The following is a 17,500-nucleotide window of genomic DNA, read 5'->3' on the forward strand; positions in this document are numbered from 1 at the left end:
AGCTGTAAACGAAATGGATAGTTCAATATCGGCTACAGCAACCAACCACAGGCCCCAGAATTTGATTTTGGTGATGAGATAATGGGAAAGCATCTCCATAATATTCCCTATGGCCAGCTTAAGTTTATTGACTACATTAAAAAAAATGTTGTTTTTTCTTATTCGGATACACTATCCCCTGAACAGTAGTTTTAACTTAGTTTGCAGAATCTCCTTCTCCAATTATCTATTCTTTAAAGGGGCTAATGTTATGAAATTGTCTTGGAGTTAGCATTTCTGCTGTGAAGCAAGACATACGATTCGGTCACCTTTGCGGGACTAGTAGTGTGACTGTATCGTAGAAAATTGTGGAAAAACTGCTATACTCCCTCTGGTAATCCCTCAGAGTATATAAAATAGCCTGTAATTACAACAGATTTAACTATCAGTAATGCAAATAATACCTATACTTTCTGCGAAAAATTTCTACGTTCCGGGGGCCCAGTATTGGCTCTCGTCGGTCCACCGTCAATGATTACGTGTAATAAGATGGTAAATTGCTATCTGAATTCCTAAAGATAAAGTGCTATCTTTTGTTTAGTCTTTATTTTTGGTAGCGAATTAGTTTTTAAATATTAGTATGTAACTTGAGTATATTGAATACAGCTTATTATACTAAGTTCCATGTCTCTGTTTAACAGTAGATCTTAAAGTTAGATACGTAGTTTTACAGTTTTACAAGTAGTTCGACGGCAATTTACACATCCTCTTCCCCAATTGGTGATGCTGGCAATACTCATACTGTAAAATGGGAAGGTGGTTAATCTGTGGTTTATGTTTGACGGATTAACCTCTTTGGTACATGACCTTTTCCTGTATCCTTTTTTTCTAGCGATTAAGATCATCTTAACACTTGACTATCTTAAATATATGACAGACTGATCAAAAGTAAAAGTAGTTTAAAGAAAACCGTTCCCACCTTTATCAAGACTTGAACTCGGTAAAAATATCTGATTTAAAAAACTAATACCACAGGAACTTTACGATTATTAAGACATAACACAGGAAATATTAGCCTTCAAATATATCTAGGTGGCTTTGCAGCCTCTGTTAAAAATGCGTTGCGACTTAAAAAGGAGATTTATCAAATACCCATGTAGCCTTACCCTCTCTATCCATTTTGCTGTTGCTGAAATTTTCAACAAACGAACCGCTTCAACTTTTGTAAATCCATTCTTTTTCCCCAAGTGACACATCTGTTTATATGCGTTTAAGCTATAGTATAGATGATCATTTGACGATTGAATTTTAGAATTGACTTTGATTGAGACACGTGCTCCCACATGTCTTTTCTAGCAGCGTTAACTCTTAAATTAAACATCAATTTTAATGTTAAACGGCACTTTTGAATTAGAGGAAGTTTACCTAAAGATTTTATCTTGTAGTCGCGTTGATCATCAATTAATTCTTAATCTTTTTATCAAGAATTGTGTTTTTCAACATGCAGCAACAATTCGTGAAAACAACAGAAACATTCAACATATAGTTTTGTTTAGAAATAAAAAACTGTATAATAAGAAAGTGCTCCATTCTCGTGACTGTCGGATTTCAATATTATCAGTGTAACTATCGTGCAAAATTTACAATTACACTGTATGTTTCATTTTGGCAGCATGCCATAAATAAGAATTTTGGGCAAAGTACTCCATTTTCGAATGTTCTACTAGCATGTGTTTTCACCTCAAGTTGCAATACATGGATATAATTCTAACTTTTCTAGAAAAAGCTATTTGGAGCTTTTTCTAACATGAAATAAGTGAAACAGATAATTTGGGAGACCACACTGCCTTTCCATGACGATAAAATAAAAATTCAAAATAGGGATAAAATCCTTTTTAAAAGACAGTGTATAGAAATTCACAAAAATACCAGATATTTCGGTCACATATACAGTGACCGAAATATCTGGTATTTTTGTGAATTTCTATACACTGTCTATTAAAAAGGATTTTATCCCTATTTTGAATTTTTATTTTATCAAAATAAGTGAAGTATGATATTTAGAACTGTTAATCATTCTTGTGGTTTCTACTAAAGCTATTTATTTTATTATCAAATTTATTATCATTTATCAAATGATATTTATCAAATTATTTCAAATTTTGATCAAAATTGAATCAAATTTTTATTATCAATTTTTAAGATACCAATCTTTGAGACGCTGTGGAAAAAAAAGAGGAGAAGCGTGAAATAAAGTTAGACCTAGACATGATAGACTATAGGCTATTGGTAATGTACCAACATTGAAAAGCGCTGTAAATTATCTAAGGACCCTAGAACCCCCGGAATTGGAATATTGAATGAGTAGGGATTTCGATCTTGTAACATATCCTATTTGGTACTTGTGTGATAAACGCCCTACCGTTCAAGTTGTTCATTCATTGACGCATTGTAGAACCGGTTGTTTTTTCGTTAGTTTCTTTCAGCTTAGCATTAGACAAGGCAGAGAGAAGTGATAGAATAGATGGGAAATACATAATTTAGGCGATCTATTTGCACATTAGGGGGGGGGGGGGGGAGGGCGTAAAGTATTGGGACAGTGTGAAGTTAGAAAACAATTCTTACTAAATAATATGCAGAATCATTGTACCTAACACATTATGCATGAGGAACCGTTATACTTTACCCCTCCCCCTAATGTGCAAATATAGCCCAAATATGTTCTAAAGTATTACATTTTTATCTTGCTTTAGTATATTTCATTAGGATTGAGCGTCAGAGAAACATTTTAGAAGAACATTAGGTAGGGCGTCTATCATGCAAGTACCTTCTATTTTTATTTACGAGAATATATGGGGACAACCTTCTAACCACCCTCCCCCCCCCCTCTTGCAAAATAGAATGAAATTTTTGAAGTGCTTACGGATTTTAGCTTCTATATTATGAAAAAAGCAGAAAGACGAAGACTTTCACCAGGCTTTCTCCCTCTATGTACATATATTAGCTACTCAGTCGATCTTACTCGAAAATCTGTGTATTTGAAGGTTTCGTGTTTTCAGGCCATAGCCAAGAAAAAAACGACATATGGAGACTCAGAAAAGAGCTATTTGAAAAAAGACAATATGATAAAAATGTTCGACCGACTAACCACGAGCATGGGCCGACTGAAATTATGCTTCAATTTACATTTGTAAGGATTAAAGTGGTACGTCAAACGTTTTATTTTTATTGTTTTTATTAGTTTAGAGCAAAAATAGTGTAAGTAATCATAATTTTAGTTAAAATTGATTTGGTTTTCCTTGAAATCGTGGGAAAATGTTTTTGCCATTGTTTTCTGTTTTTAGTATCTCATTTTGTACCTAATCAAAGAAAACATTTTGTTCGTCCCCAATTCGATGTTTTTTTTTTTCTTTTTTCACTACACCTATATTACGTAACTTTCTAAAAAGCGGTAAAATGGTTCTTTTAAAAGCCATAGGGTAAGAAAAATCATCTTGCCCCTGCAATTGCGATCATAAATTTTTCTTATCACAATTAAACCACAGTTTCAAAACTTAAATACGAGATGTTATTTCTTTTTTCAATACATCAGATCTACGTAACTTTCTAAAGGTGATAGTGTGGCCTTTAAAAAAGACCATACGGTAGGAAAAATTATCTTGCCAGTGCAACTGAGATAATAAATTCCTTTAATCACAACTAAAACCAAATATCAAACTCAAATACGAGATGTTATTTCTTTTTTTTTCACCAAACCAGGTCTACATAACTTTCTAAAAGCGACAGACTGCTCTTTTAAAACCCATACGATAGAAAAGATCATCTTGTTACCGAAATTTTGATTGTAAATTATTTTTATCACGATTAAACCACAATTTCAAACTTAAACACGAGATTCTATTTCTGTTTTCAGAACATTAGATCTACGTAACTTTCTAAACGCTATACATTGTTCTTTTAAAAGGCATTAACTATCTTGCCACTGCAATTGAGATTGAATTCCTTATTTCACAATTAAACCAATATCAAATTTAAATACGGGATGTTCGATACCTCTAAATATCGAAGGGCCGTAGTTCTCTAGTAGATCTCTTCAACAATCTGATCGATCTAGTACTGAGTTCGAGCAATATAGTACTTGCTAGTGAATAATGGAAAATTTTTGTCTTTTTCTGATGGGATTAAAGAGCGAAGATGAAACTTAAAATGAACACAAGTTATCACTTAACAGTTTATCGACACTTATCTGCAAAGATGACGCAAATAGACTGATTCGTGATACAAGTAGCCTATGTCTCTATATTTGTAAAATTCTGAAAAAACTAGTGCTTTACTGAAAACTGAGCTTGCTTAAGATTTTTTTTTTCTTTGAGAATTAAAATTAAATTCTAAAATTTCATTGATTTCCCGGAAAGTAGAAAATCATTGAAAGCCATATAAATTGTTCTTTTATTTCCTACTGGCTATTTGGGGACTTTTCTGGTCCCAATCCTGTTTTCTTGCGTTACTTTTGCATTCTCAGTTTTTTAAACATACATAATAAACCTTAAAAAAATCTTTGTCTTAATTGGGTGGAGACACAAAAGACGTTAACATGAATTATTATTAAAATAGGGCATTAAATACAGGTTTTACTTCGCACGTCTCTCAAACTTCCCCACAAAAAATTAGCAATTTGTCCCATAAAGAGTCCATGAAAAGCTGTAGGAAAAAAGGAGCTGTAGAAAAAAAAAAATGTGAAACATTGTCTTAAAAAGAAATATATAGAGAATTAAGGAAACTGATGGCCATTAAAGGGATTGTAGATGTAGAGTTAATATAATTTACAGAAATTCATGCCAACATTGTTACATTTTTTACCGCAATGCTGCAAAAAATTTGAACTTTCCATAAACAAAAGTATATATTCGTTTTCCTTTACTTCTTGGATTTCAACATTTAAGGAGAACTGATCATCAGAACCATATTATCATGCAGAATACAAGGTTAAAACTGGAGAATTCTCAGTGTGTGTGTGTGTTTGGGTGGGGGGGGGTTTAGTGCCTTTCTCCTGCCCCCAAATGATGGGCCTACGTGTGACGTTAAAACAGTGACCAATCATGTACGCCTTGAAAGGATGGGGAAGTAAATCCCTACCTGCAAAACTTTCGATTGTTCACACATTTCAACGCTCCTATGATGTCACAGTGCCTCACTGACGGCAGAGAAAAAAAAGACACTTGGGTTTGAAGCTCTATTTCAAAAATCCAAATAATTTTATTTCGTAATTTACTTTCACTGCTATAGACATAAATAGTATTCATCGTTATTCCTTAACAAGCTTTGAATTCGAATGGGAACATGCTTTCCACTATACAGTTTTTTTTAACTATTTTTTTTAATTTCCCTTATTATGTGGACGGGAAGGGGGAGCATTCTCAGAGGGGGATTTAGAAGAAGCGTCGAATTAAGGATTTTTGGCAAGGAAGATATCTTGGTAACTGTTTATGTTTTGAACCCTATCCACTGCGGATAATAATAATGATAATAATCTGTATTTAAAAGCCAATTAAAGCCATATACAAAAAGACAAATACTAAAGAAAAATTACACTTCATTTGACATCCTTCCCATCAATACAAAATTTCCTACTGCCACAATATAACGGGGAGTCCTAGACCTCATTAACTCACAAAGCAGCCCATCTTCCCCCTCCTGGATAATTAATCCCCTTAAATGAGATAGTTGCTTACACCGGAGCAGGAAATGGCCCAACCCATAATCATTTTCCCCATATCTCAAGCAACTACACCCGGCCTCCGGACCTTCCCTCTTTTTCCTTGCAACCTTATTATAAATTGGAAGACAATTTGCTCGAATCTGAATCCAAATCCTCAAATATTTAATGGGCAATCCCAGCTTGAAATAAAACTCCTGACCAAAATTCTCTTTTACTTCTCTATACAAAGTAAGACTCGGAGATTTGTCCGCAGCTGCTTGCCATAGTTGCACTTCTTGGTCTTCAAGTCTTGCACTAAATTCCTTGAAGAACTTTTCATGATCCTCTGGCCCTTTTCCCTTCTCCCACGAACTTGAAAAACCATTCTCATCTAATATCCTTTTGATTTGTGCTGTCCATGATGTTTAGTTACACTGAAGGAGAAGTTACACTGAAGGAGGATATGACTTAAAAATTCCCTGGGTGCTATACGTTATTTTAAGATGGCGTTTTTAAGATGAATTTATTCTAAGCGTAAAGTGTCAAGCCTTAACTTCCAAACGAGCTCTTAGGTAGCTTTTGAAGGTGCCTTAGGTCGCCCACTAGTGATGGAAAAACAAAATGAATGAAAAAAGAAACACACATTACAGTTTCAAGCTCTTTTCTGAAATTTCAGAAAAACTGTTTCTGTTATTAACTTCTTTTGTTAAGAAAATAATTTTTATTCCAAAGTTACTTCATTGTTATCCCACAAGCAAAGCTTAAACATTTCTGTTTACTAGAATATTTTTCTCAAAATGGGTTTCCCTTTATTAAGATGGCTGGGCGGGGGAGTTTACAAAAGGAGGAGTTGTAAACCACTAATAGTTTTAAAATAATACTAATAAAGTGCCATGTCTGGCGCCATGTCACTTAGAGATGGCGATACTGAGGCAAGTTTACAAAATGCACGTAGATATGAATATAGTATCGTTTAAATGAGCCATTAAACATCTCTGTGATATTGCGGTAGCCTGCTAGCCCTGATATGAAAAAAAGGAGATACATCGGTGTTACCCTTCAGAAAACGTGATTTTCCCTGTTGTTCAGGGTGGAGAATTGTGATTCTTTAGCATGAGGTGCTCAATCATGGTGATTCCATTTTTACTTAGAAACACCACTATTTTTGAGGGATTGCAAGCTCTTTCAAAATTCTTTTAAACTTATTTTCGTGATAAATTTTTACTATTAAGGTCAACCGGAATAATAGCTACCATTCCTGATCCGCGTCAAATGGCAATTGTTTCTTATTAGAAACTTTTTTTTTCTACAAATCATATTTTTTAACTTTCGGTTACTATGGGCCGTGGTTCGCTCTTTACTAAGTTTTAGCTATCACCGCAACCATGATGTATCATCAGTCTGGAAACTATTTGGATTCGATTGATTTTCATTACTAAAATCGTTCGACGATGATTCTTCGCTTTAGAATTACTTCTATCTTCGAAACCAGCGTTTGGACACGTTGAACATTTTTGAAAAATGGTGATAATCCAGTGCAACGTCATAGCCACTAACTAAGACAAATAAAATTGTGATCGGTCCTTCCTGTCATAAAAAGGTCAAATTATAAAAAAAAGTCAAAAGGCAAACAAAACGGAGCGAATTGATTTAGCTTAATAAATGAGTCATTTAATAAAATATAAATCTGTTTAAACTTATTTCACTTGATTTCTTACTGGCTCGTAGGAAATGAGAGTTCTTTAATATGATATCTTATCAGTTTTCTTGTCATAATACTTTGGTTCGTATACGATTAAAAAGTTTTCTCATTAGAAGCTTTTTTGGTACTTATGCATCATAAGTAAACCAGCACTATAGACTGTACAAGGAAACCAGACAAACGGGTATTTGCTAGATAAATTGATGGAAAAGCGTGGTTTCTCATTGAGTTTACAATATTTAAACGATTGTTTTTTCGGGGTTTAGGTGGGGGGAGGGGGCGGAAGGTACTTAGGTTAGGTTATGTATTTAATATATGCTATGCTTAACACCCACCACCCCACCCCTAATGTGCAAATATATAGCCCAAATTTGTTTCTAAACTATTAGCCTATATATTAATCCTATTTTATTTCATTTGCATTAACAAAACTTGACTTCTTTCGTGTATAGCGCTGGTTTAGTTAAAATACATAAGTACCGCTTTTTTTATATCAGATTTTTGAACTTTCGGTTACTATGGGCCAGTGGTAGATCCAGAGGAGGGGGTGCCTACCCCCTAACGTAGTCTAAAGTAGTGTAATTTAATTAATTAGCGCAAGTTTGCGTTAATTAAACTTGCTCCTAACGCAAGTTTATCGGATCAACCTATTTTGCCCCCCCCCCCCTAAAAAAGAAATCTGGATCCGCTCCTGCTACGGGCAGTGGATCACAATTTACTAAGTTTTAGCTATCATTAGAAAAATGGTGTTAATCAAATGCAACATCATAGCCACCAATTAATTCAAATAAAATTGTGATCTGTCCTGCCTGTCATAACAAAGGTCAAAATATCAAAAAGCCCAAAAGGTAAAAAAGAAGTTGAATGATTTAGCTAAAATTTAAATCTATTGAAATTAATTTCACTTGATTTCTTACTGACTCGTGGGACATGAAAGCTCTTTAACGTGATATTTTGTGGGTTTTCTTGTCATAATACAACAACTTTGTTCTTTTTGAAGCACTCTAGATTAATTTCTTATTAGCCCATAATTCATTAACTCTTTTTTACGAGTTCTTACAATTCACGCTTGATTAAAACGTCTAATTTCCAGATAATTTGGGACATTTTGACATGTTTGATTTTTTATTGCCAGCTGTGTTAGCAGAATATCAATTTTAAATTGGGTCTTAAATTAATCAGGAAATTCTGTAAGAGTGACAGACACGCCTCTTAAGTATTGAGATAGTCATGGATTTATAGATAAGGAATAAGATACGCGCTAAAGCATTCCACTTAAACTCACTTGATTTATATTAATTTACCGGGGGATTGGAAGCAATTTAATGAGTTCAATGTTTTATTATTGTTATATTTTTTTCGAGGACACTGTTTTCAAATCAAACAATGCCTAAATTAACGCAACAGAAGAAATTTGATAAACTACGCAACGCCATTCATTATAAGGAATGTTAAAAAAAGTACACAGACTTTTCACATTTCCTCAATAGACAGTGCCACATTTAAAAGTGATTAAATTCACCGATATTAAATGATAATATAAGAGCATCAGAAACGTATATGATGTCGCACTATAATCAGTACAAGGTAATCTGTCATAAAAATAGCGAACAAACTTATATTATTTTTTGAAGTTCTTAAGGAGATTCGATATCTTAAAGGGTTGCCCTATCTCTTCCATTGCACGCTTTTTTAGTTTCTATAGCCAAACTATTTAAAGTTGACTGAACAGTCTTGCCATAAAGTGTAAAGCTTGGATAAGACATCTGAATAAATGACAGAAAACAAAAAGGCAACACTTACTTTCCTAGAAACCTTAGGAAAAAAACACTTAACTTCTCCTGTTTTGTGCCGGGAACAACTTCTCCGGTTTTGTGCCGGGAATAGATATATTCGGTTTTTATGAAATTTACATCATCTGGAACTGCGACTTTTGTTTTTTCGATTAAACGAAGATAACTTTCTTTTGAAAGCTAAGGAAAGCGCAGTCCCTATAAGTTTACTAGCATATCTGTCAGGAAAACACTAAAAATCAGCTCAAGGAATTATCATTTGAGCTGCTTGGCAGCTTTCAGAGTTCCCTGGGCTGCTGCCCCTTTTGATTGAAAACCTTGCTGACACAGTGGGCTTAGAATTTCATTGTATTTTCAATCCAATTTCATAGTTAAGTCACACATTATCAGTAGTTCTTAATAGTGGCTAGTCCCCTGGGCAAATTCGGAAATGGGTCCTTTGTCTCAGAGACGGTCAGCCGACGCTAAGGCTCGCAAAATGGTTTTAAGGTGTCAACTCCCTTGAATGTGTTCCCTCTCCCTTTAATGTGCTTCAATAACCTAATAAATCACTCCAAAAATTGCAGTGCACGCAAATATACATTCAGTGCTTTGTTCACAGTGCCATAGAGCATATTAATGAGTCACTATGGACATGACGGGAAGTGCTTTAGTAGGGATTTTTTTTAGTAATCATGGTGCAAACGGTTCAGCAATGTTTTGAAAAAATTCACTACTTATAGTTTCCCGATATAAAGAGTCTGGCGAGCTTATAGTTGAACAGATTCTGACGTAGTATGTGAATTTTGGGTGCCAGGTTAGACAAAAACGCCTGGTTCTCCTGCAACTAGTAGTAGTAATAGTAGCACACGGCCGTACCCAGGATTTTTTTTTCGGAGGGGGTTTTACTCAAACAATTTTTTTTTGGGGGGGGGGGGATTTACACAAAAAACCTCAAAAATGCATGAAATTTTTTTTTTATGTCCATTTTTGCTACGTTTTTACGAGTCAGACCCCCTAACCCCCCCCTCTGGATACGACCTTGCAGTAGCAGCAGTAGTAGATATACAGAAACCAAAAATACCCCTAATGAGTTTTTGAGAGTCTTAAAGTACTTTGACACAAAAATATGAAAAAAAAGTAAACAGTGGACATGATAAGATTAGCTTTGGAAGGACTTCAGCACCACTAATGATTTTCGAAAGTAGCACAACTTAAAAAGCTGTAGAAAATGAGTATCGACCAATTTAAATGTTTCATCGTCAGCGGAGATGCTCCCTGGATCATATTTACTTTTACCTACCTTAAAGAAATCAATTGATAATGTTATTTCATTAATTCAGTAAGAGGAAGAATGTAGCTTCCAGTGCTTCCTCTTCTCCCGATTTTTCGGGTGATCTTCCGAATTTCTAATCAATCTCCCGACAAAAAAGGAAGATACCGAATCTCCAGAAAATCTCCAGAAAACTTAATCCCCGGAACACTTTACTTTTTGGTCATTCTTTTCTACTTTCTTTTACCTTTCCATTGCCTCTGGTCTTTTAGGGACTATTCCTAACGACCCAGGTAATTGAGGCACTGCGACTTGAATTTATTGGCATAGGTATGAACATTGCCCATTATCCATTCCACAGTGGTTGCATTGGTTTTCTGTTTTTGATCATTTAAACACCTTCAAGGTTTGTAATTAACTAATTATTTTCAATTCATAGACTAATCACAGTTGTTGGCTTGCACCAAGAAGATGGGAACTAGCACTATGTGGGTCCAGCTGATTCATTAGCTTCAAAAGGATCAAGAATTACTACAAATTTAAAGAAATATGACAAAAATTAGAATTTGTCAGCAGTTGCTTTGTAGAACCGAAGGGGTTTGCTTCAAATGATCCAACACAAGAAACAGAGACGACAATTGCTGCATTTTGAAAACAATTTACGATTTTTGCTGGTTGACAAGTTAGTCCCATTCCTGAAAAAATATGCCGCATAAGAATTTTACTGAAGAAAGACTGGGTAAGCAGAAAGTGACGAATATAGTCCGCCAGGGCCTGTCAGTGTATTATAAAACATAAAATTGCGAAGAAAGGATGAAAACGAGTACAAAAAGTTGAAAAGTTCGATTGACAAAGAATGGCGGTAACATTCTGATAGTGCCAATGATGATAAAACAGTGACTCTGACAGCCGTGGACTACTCGAAATCGGCTTTGAGTGCAAGGGACCACCGTGGAAACCAAACTTAGCAAAGTTTGTGCAATATCTGTTTTCCTTGCCATTTTCGAACGTAGCTTCAGAAAGACTGTTCAGCTTACTCAAGAAGTAAAGACCGGCAGAAAAAATCATTTGGTAACAGTAACTTAGGCGTCCACAATTCAGACGAAACTTGAAATGAAACGAGACGGAGTTACAGCAGACACACTGACGGTTGACCAGCCCCTCAGAAAGAGGCTAATAGGAGTAGTAGCGTATCCCAGCACAGCTGAGTTACCAGCACAGCTAAAAAGCCATGCAATAGACACAGATTATGAATGTAATGTGGTATATGTATCTGAAGGTTTTGCAATTTCTTATACTTTTTTTCAGTTATATCAATACAAATGAGCTACGACTTTGCGTTTTCTCTTTATCATTTGTGAATACCTCTGGGGATGATGGTAAAAAAAAAATTATCCACTTAACTCAGACTCAATGGTCAAAGACCTAGTGTCCCTAATTCGTCAGGATTTGCTGTTTCTGTCCTGAACTTAGTGGGTTGTCGTTTGGAATCAGAAAAGGCCAGAAAAAGTAAGGGTCGATGAAGAAAAATGTCTTAATTTAACAGCTTTAGAGAATGAATGAAATACAACTGTACTTAGTTTCAAAATTAAATAGATTTCAAGCTTCTAGCTGCTTCCTTTTGTCATGTTTGACAACGTTGATTACTGAATTTTCTTTCCGGAATTGCAGCTGGCTCCAGTAAATCTGCACTCCAAATTTAGAATGTGGTACTTTATACTCAAATCGCTCGAACACCTCCAAAAACTCAATACAAAATACAAAAAACTGGAAATTCTACCAAATCCTGAGATCCATTTCCCGAGTTTCCCCCGAATCCTGAGAGCCATCGCCCGATTTTCTCCCGAAAATTGTCAAGATTCTACAGATTGTTTGAAAAGATAAGTGGAAACACTGGTAGCTTCTATGATTATTCTGTACAAAAAAAAAGAAAGAAAAAAAAAATTGATGAGAATAAAAAGTGACAAACCATTGAAAAGTTGACAAAAATAAAATGTACGATTCTTATGGCAAGGACGATTTCGCATTACAGATGACGAACCATGTAGCATCAACAACTGTGTGAAACGTTTTTGACTTGTATCAAACAGTTCGCGGTAACGTACTGTAAGGAGCGACTTGGCTCAATAGTGAACGAAAGTCTAAAAACCGGAATTTTGATATAAATAGACACATCAAAAGAATTAACTTATTATGCTGATTCAAAATATATAAAATTAATCAAGTTTAGTTTTACGCATCAAAAGTTACGAGCCTAAGAAAATTTGCCTGATTTTTGAAATACCTCTAAAATTCAAGTAATTCTAATGAAAATCACACCATTAGATTCAGCGTACCAGAGAACCCTGCCGTAGAAGTTTCAAGCTCCTATATACAAAAACATGGAATTTTGCAATTTTCGCCAGAATACAGATCACGGATGCATGTTTGTTTGCTTGTTTGTTTTTTTTTCCTGGGATGATCGTATTGAAATAATGTCCCTAGAAGATCGGGAGAGGGCGTAGTTGAACGTAAATTAAAAGTTCCAGTTGCCTTTTTAAGTGACCAAAAAGATTGGGAGGGAACTGGCCTTCCTCCCATGCCCATTTTTTTCCCAAATTATCTGATCAAATTTTGAGATAGCCATTTTGTTCAGTTTAGTTGAAAGATCCAATAACTATGTCTCTAGGGGTAAAAATGACTCCCCAGTGTCCGTGGTGAGAGGCATGTAAGTTATGAAATTTGCCCATTGTTTACGTATAGTATTCGTTATTGTGAAGTATTAAATAAAAAAAAACAAGTTTTTTAAACTGAAAGTAAGGAGCGACTTTAAAACTTAAAACGAACAGAAATTATTCCGTATATGAAAGGGGCTGTCCCCTCCTCAAAGCTTCGCTCTTTACGCTAAAGTTTTTTATTGTTTTAAAAAATAAAGCTGTGAAACAGAGTCAAACTTTAGCGTAAAGAGCGAGGCGTTGAAGAGGGGACAGCCCCTTTCATATCCGGAATAATTTCTGTTCGTTTTAAGTTTTAATGTCGCTCCTTACTTTCAGCTTAAAAAACTTTTTTTTATTTAATTTCTGATTGTTTTTTAGTTAATGCAGCTTTTGTTTTGGCTCGCCGTCATTGAATAAGTAAACAAAATTTGCATAAAAATTTTACTTTTCTTTTGCAAAATGGCTGTCTCTAAATTTGGTTCTGACGTAATTTACAAATTAACTTACGTAACGAACTTCTATATTCGTATAATTTTCGTCTGGCAAAAACTACAAAGTTGCAGATTTTTGCAAATATGAGCTTGAAACCTATGTTGTAGGGTTTTCTGATACGCTGAATCTGACGGTGTGATTTTTATTAAAATTCTTTCACTTTTAGGGGATGTTTCCCCCTCTTTAGAAAATCAGGTAAATTTTCTCAGGCTTGTAGCCTTTGATGAGTAATACTAAACTTAATAAAATTCATATATTTTGAATCAGCATTATAAGCCTATTCTTTTGATACATTTATTGACATCAAAGTTTCGTTTTTAAAAGTTTCGATTACTATTGAGCCGTATCGCTTGTTTTTTTTTATTATTTTTTTTATTACGTATATGTTATTATGTATATGATGGGGTTCTCCCCTTATTCAATACCACGCTCTTTACGTTAAAAATAAAAAAAAATAAATTCACAAACCCCTGAATCACAAAGGCCGTTTAATTAGAATAGATAGCTCTTTTGAAAGCACTAAAAAAAACTGTAGCGTAAAGAGCGAGGTATTGACTAGGGGGAGAACACCCTCATATACGTAATAATTTCTGTTCATTTTAGGTTCTAATGTTGCTTCTTACTTTCAGTTGAAAAAACTTGTTTTTTTTAATTTAATTTATGATCATTTTTTAAATAATGCTTGGAAATACGGCGCCCCCTTCATAGAAATGTTCCTTACCCCAAAGAAACATCCTCCACGGAAAGATTCTCCCGAGTAACCCCCTCCTCTAGCCCCCCCCCCCCACCCCAAAAAAATCCGTCCTGAAAATGGCGGTATAATTCCCAATAACCAATACAATATGTAAGCAATGGGCAAAGTTCATAACTTGCAGCCCTTCCCCTGGGAACTGTGGGGGATTAAGTCATCGTAAGAGACATATTTATTAAATTTTCGACAATGCTGAACAAAATGGCTATCTCAAAATTTTAATCGGGTGACTTTGAGAAAAAATGAGCGTGGGAGGGGGCCTAGTTGCCCTCTATTTATTTTGGTCACTTAAAAAGGCCACTAGAACTTTGAATTTCCGTTCCAATGAGCCCTCTTACGATATTCTAGGAACACTGGGTCAATATGATTACCCCTGGGAAAAAAAACAAACAAACAAATAAACACGCCCCCGTGATCTTTCTTCTGGCAAAAAATGCAAAATTCCACATTTTTGTAGATAGGAGCTTGAAACCTCTACAGTAGGGTTCTCTGATACGCTGAATATAATGGTGAGAATTTCATTAAGGTTCTATAACTTTTAAGGGGTCTTTTTTTTTCGAAAATCAGCCAAATTTTCTCAGACGCGTAACTTTTGATGGGTAAGATTAAACTTGATGAAATTTATATATTTGAAATCAGAATTAAAATTTGATTCTTTTGATGTATCTATTGGTATCGAAATTCCGTTTTTTAGAGTTTCAGTTACCATTGAGCCGGGTCGCTCCTTACTTACAGTTCGTTACCACGAACTGTTTGATAGAGATATTTTTTTGGGGGGGGGGGAGGAGTTTGTGCTTGGGGTGGATTTACATAGGAAAAATCTTCCGTGGGTAGGGAAATTTCCAGGGGGGGAATTTTCCAGGGGAGATTTTACACTAAGGAGATTTGAAAGAATTCCTATACTTAATTCTTTTTAACTGTCTTACATTCTCCTTGCCAACTCAATTTTGCATGTGGAGATGTTCCTCGGAAAATATCCATTGGTTATTTTCCGCGTATTTTACTTCCAGCACAAAAATTCTATGTAAGAGGGCTTTTTCGGAGTGATTGAGAAACCGATTAGAGACTAAATTTGTTTCAAATGGAAATGAACTAAGGAGAATTTTTCAGGCTGAATCTTCCACAAGAAATTTTACGGGGAGAGGGATTTCCAGCAAGGATGGAACTGTTTGGAGGGAATTTGATGGAGAGGGGCTTTACGTTGGATAAAATTACGAAGGAGGAGTTTACCGTGAGGGGGAGGGGTGAAATTTCATGGAAGTTGAGCCAGTTTTACCTGCATCATTTGAAAAACGATCAGAAAGTAAATAAAAAAACAAGTTAGTTTTAACTGAAAGTAAGGGGCAACATTAAAACTCAAAGCGAACAGAAATTATTAAATATATGAAGGGTTTCTCCTCCTCAATACCTTGCTCTTTACGCTAAAGTTTAACTAATTGTCCCAATTTCTTAATAATGGCTACTGCAACACAGGGGCCATTTAGAATATGAAGATTTATGAATGAGAATGAGAATATGAAGATTAGAATATTTAGAATATGAAGCTTTTTCAAAAGTACTAACGGCTTTAGCGTAAAGAGCAAGGTATTGAGGAGGGGCAACCCTTCATATACGGAATAATTTCTGTTCGTTTTGAGTTTTAATGTTGCTCCTTGACCTAAGCTAAAAAAATATTTTTTATTTGATCACCCTAAAGAAATGAGTTCGATACAATCCTAAGCTCATTTTCAGAAGGAAACCAACTATGGGGTCTTCCCACATATTTCTTGTTATTTGGTTGTTTAATTAGTTTCTCTTCTGAAGATAAAATTAAGTGGTGACTTTAGTGCTTTCCTTGTTAGTATTGGTGCACTGTAATCAGTTTGTTGTCACGGTTTTTCAATCATACAAGAAGTGATATAGTCCTTATGGTTTCATAATTTTGGCAATTTATTTGGCTTACACATATTCGTAAAAGACAAAAGTAACACTAGATGGAAAAACATACTTCTAGAAAACTTAGGCATTACTGAGGAATGCTTGTAGACCCCCTCCCCTTTCCATTAGTCTCAAAAATAGATTTTCAACGTCCTTCAACAATCATTTTAGGTTCGATTATTAATATTAATAAATAAAACGAAACTATTTTCTCTGGAATTATGTTATTGTTAGTAATAATTTTGTTGGTATAAAAACCACTCCAATACCGTAGAATCTTAGTCAGGGCCGTAGTCGGTTAAGTAAAAGTACTTCGCTTCAAAAAAGAGTAAAACTTGAAATATTTCAAGTCAAATTCATTTTTTTCAAATATTCAAGTCCAGATGTATAAATGCGTACTCGCTTCACGCTTATGCCCCCTGTGAAACATACGATTTTGGGACTAGCCTAATGCTGTAATTTACACTGGAAGGACACCTACATAGTTCAAAGTGTCATCAATTCACGGAAATGTAGGGGGACAAAGGTATTTTGAGAAATTTAAAGAAGTAATGGGCATTTTTTTTCAATTGTTCAATAATAACAAAAACATTTTTTCAATGGAAATACCAAAAAAATACTTAAAATTTAAGGAAGAATCTGCCCCCCCCCCAAAAAAAAAGTGACGCAACTGATGATTCACTAGTTTCAATTCTATCCATTCAATTAGCCAAAGTTATGACAATACTTAGATATTTTCATAGAGAATGACCTAAATTTGCCTAAAAATTTGAGAATTTTCCTTTTTTCAATGTTTTTCAACAAATGTTCAACGAATTTTTCAGTAAAAATGTCGCACAGGAAATTAAAATAACGTTGTTTGACAGATATATAAAGTTGAACTCCAGTTATCGAATGGTAGAAAAATTGTCGTCTGGCATTACTTACCAAAAAATTGCACGATTTTGGGATGGTACAGTAAATTACATTGAATTATAAACTTTAACTCACTGCTCTCTTCAAGAAAGGGATTCTCAAAATAGCTCTTCCTGACTCGATGAAATTTCAAGATAACCAAAACATCTGTGCTCTACTTTAACTTCTCTTCAGGCTTTCGAAAAAGCGTTTTTCCAAGTGATAAAAGTCTGTTTTGACAATATGGAGTCAATCAACAACTTCTAAAGTGATTCTTAGTCTAAAATCATCAGTCGACCATTGACGAGTGTGATGACAGCCGACAG

At 34.8% G+C, this 17,500-nt stretch overlaps 1 protein-coding gene across 1 annotated transcript in view; it reads left to right on the forward strand.

Moving 5' to 3' along the window:
* LOC148942718 (uncharacterized) overlaps positions 1 to 17,500 on the forward strand; it is a 141,245-nt gene that overhangs the window by 87,620 nt on the left and 36,125 nt on the right. The window contains exon 6 of the mRNA XM_089102341.1: positions 3,039 to 3,184. Within this exon, the coding sequence (XP_088958467.1) occupies positions 3,039 to 3,184 (146 nt within the window). The remainder of the gene's footprint in view (positions 1 to 3,038; positions 3,185 to 17,500) is intronic.

Source organism: Artemia sp. Qi Xiang Cuo, chromosome 16 (assembly GCF_049724085.1).
Source record: "Artemia sp. Qi Xiang Cuo chromosome 16, ASM4972408v1, whole genome shotgun sequence".
Taxonomy (NCBI): domain Eukaryota; kingdom Metazoa; phylum Arthropoda; class Branchiopoda; order Anostraca; family Artemiidae; genus Artemia; species Artemia sp. Qi Xiang Cuo.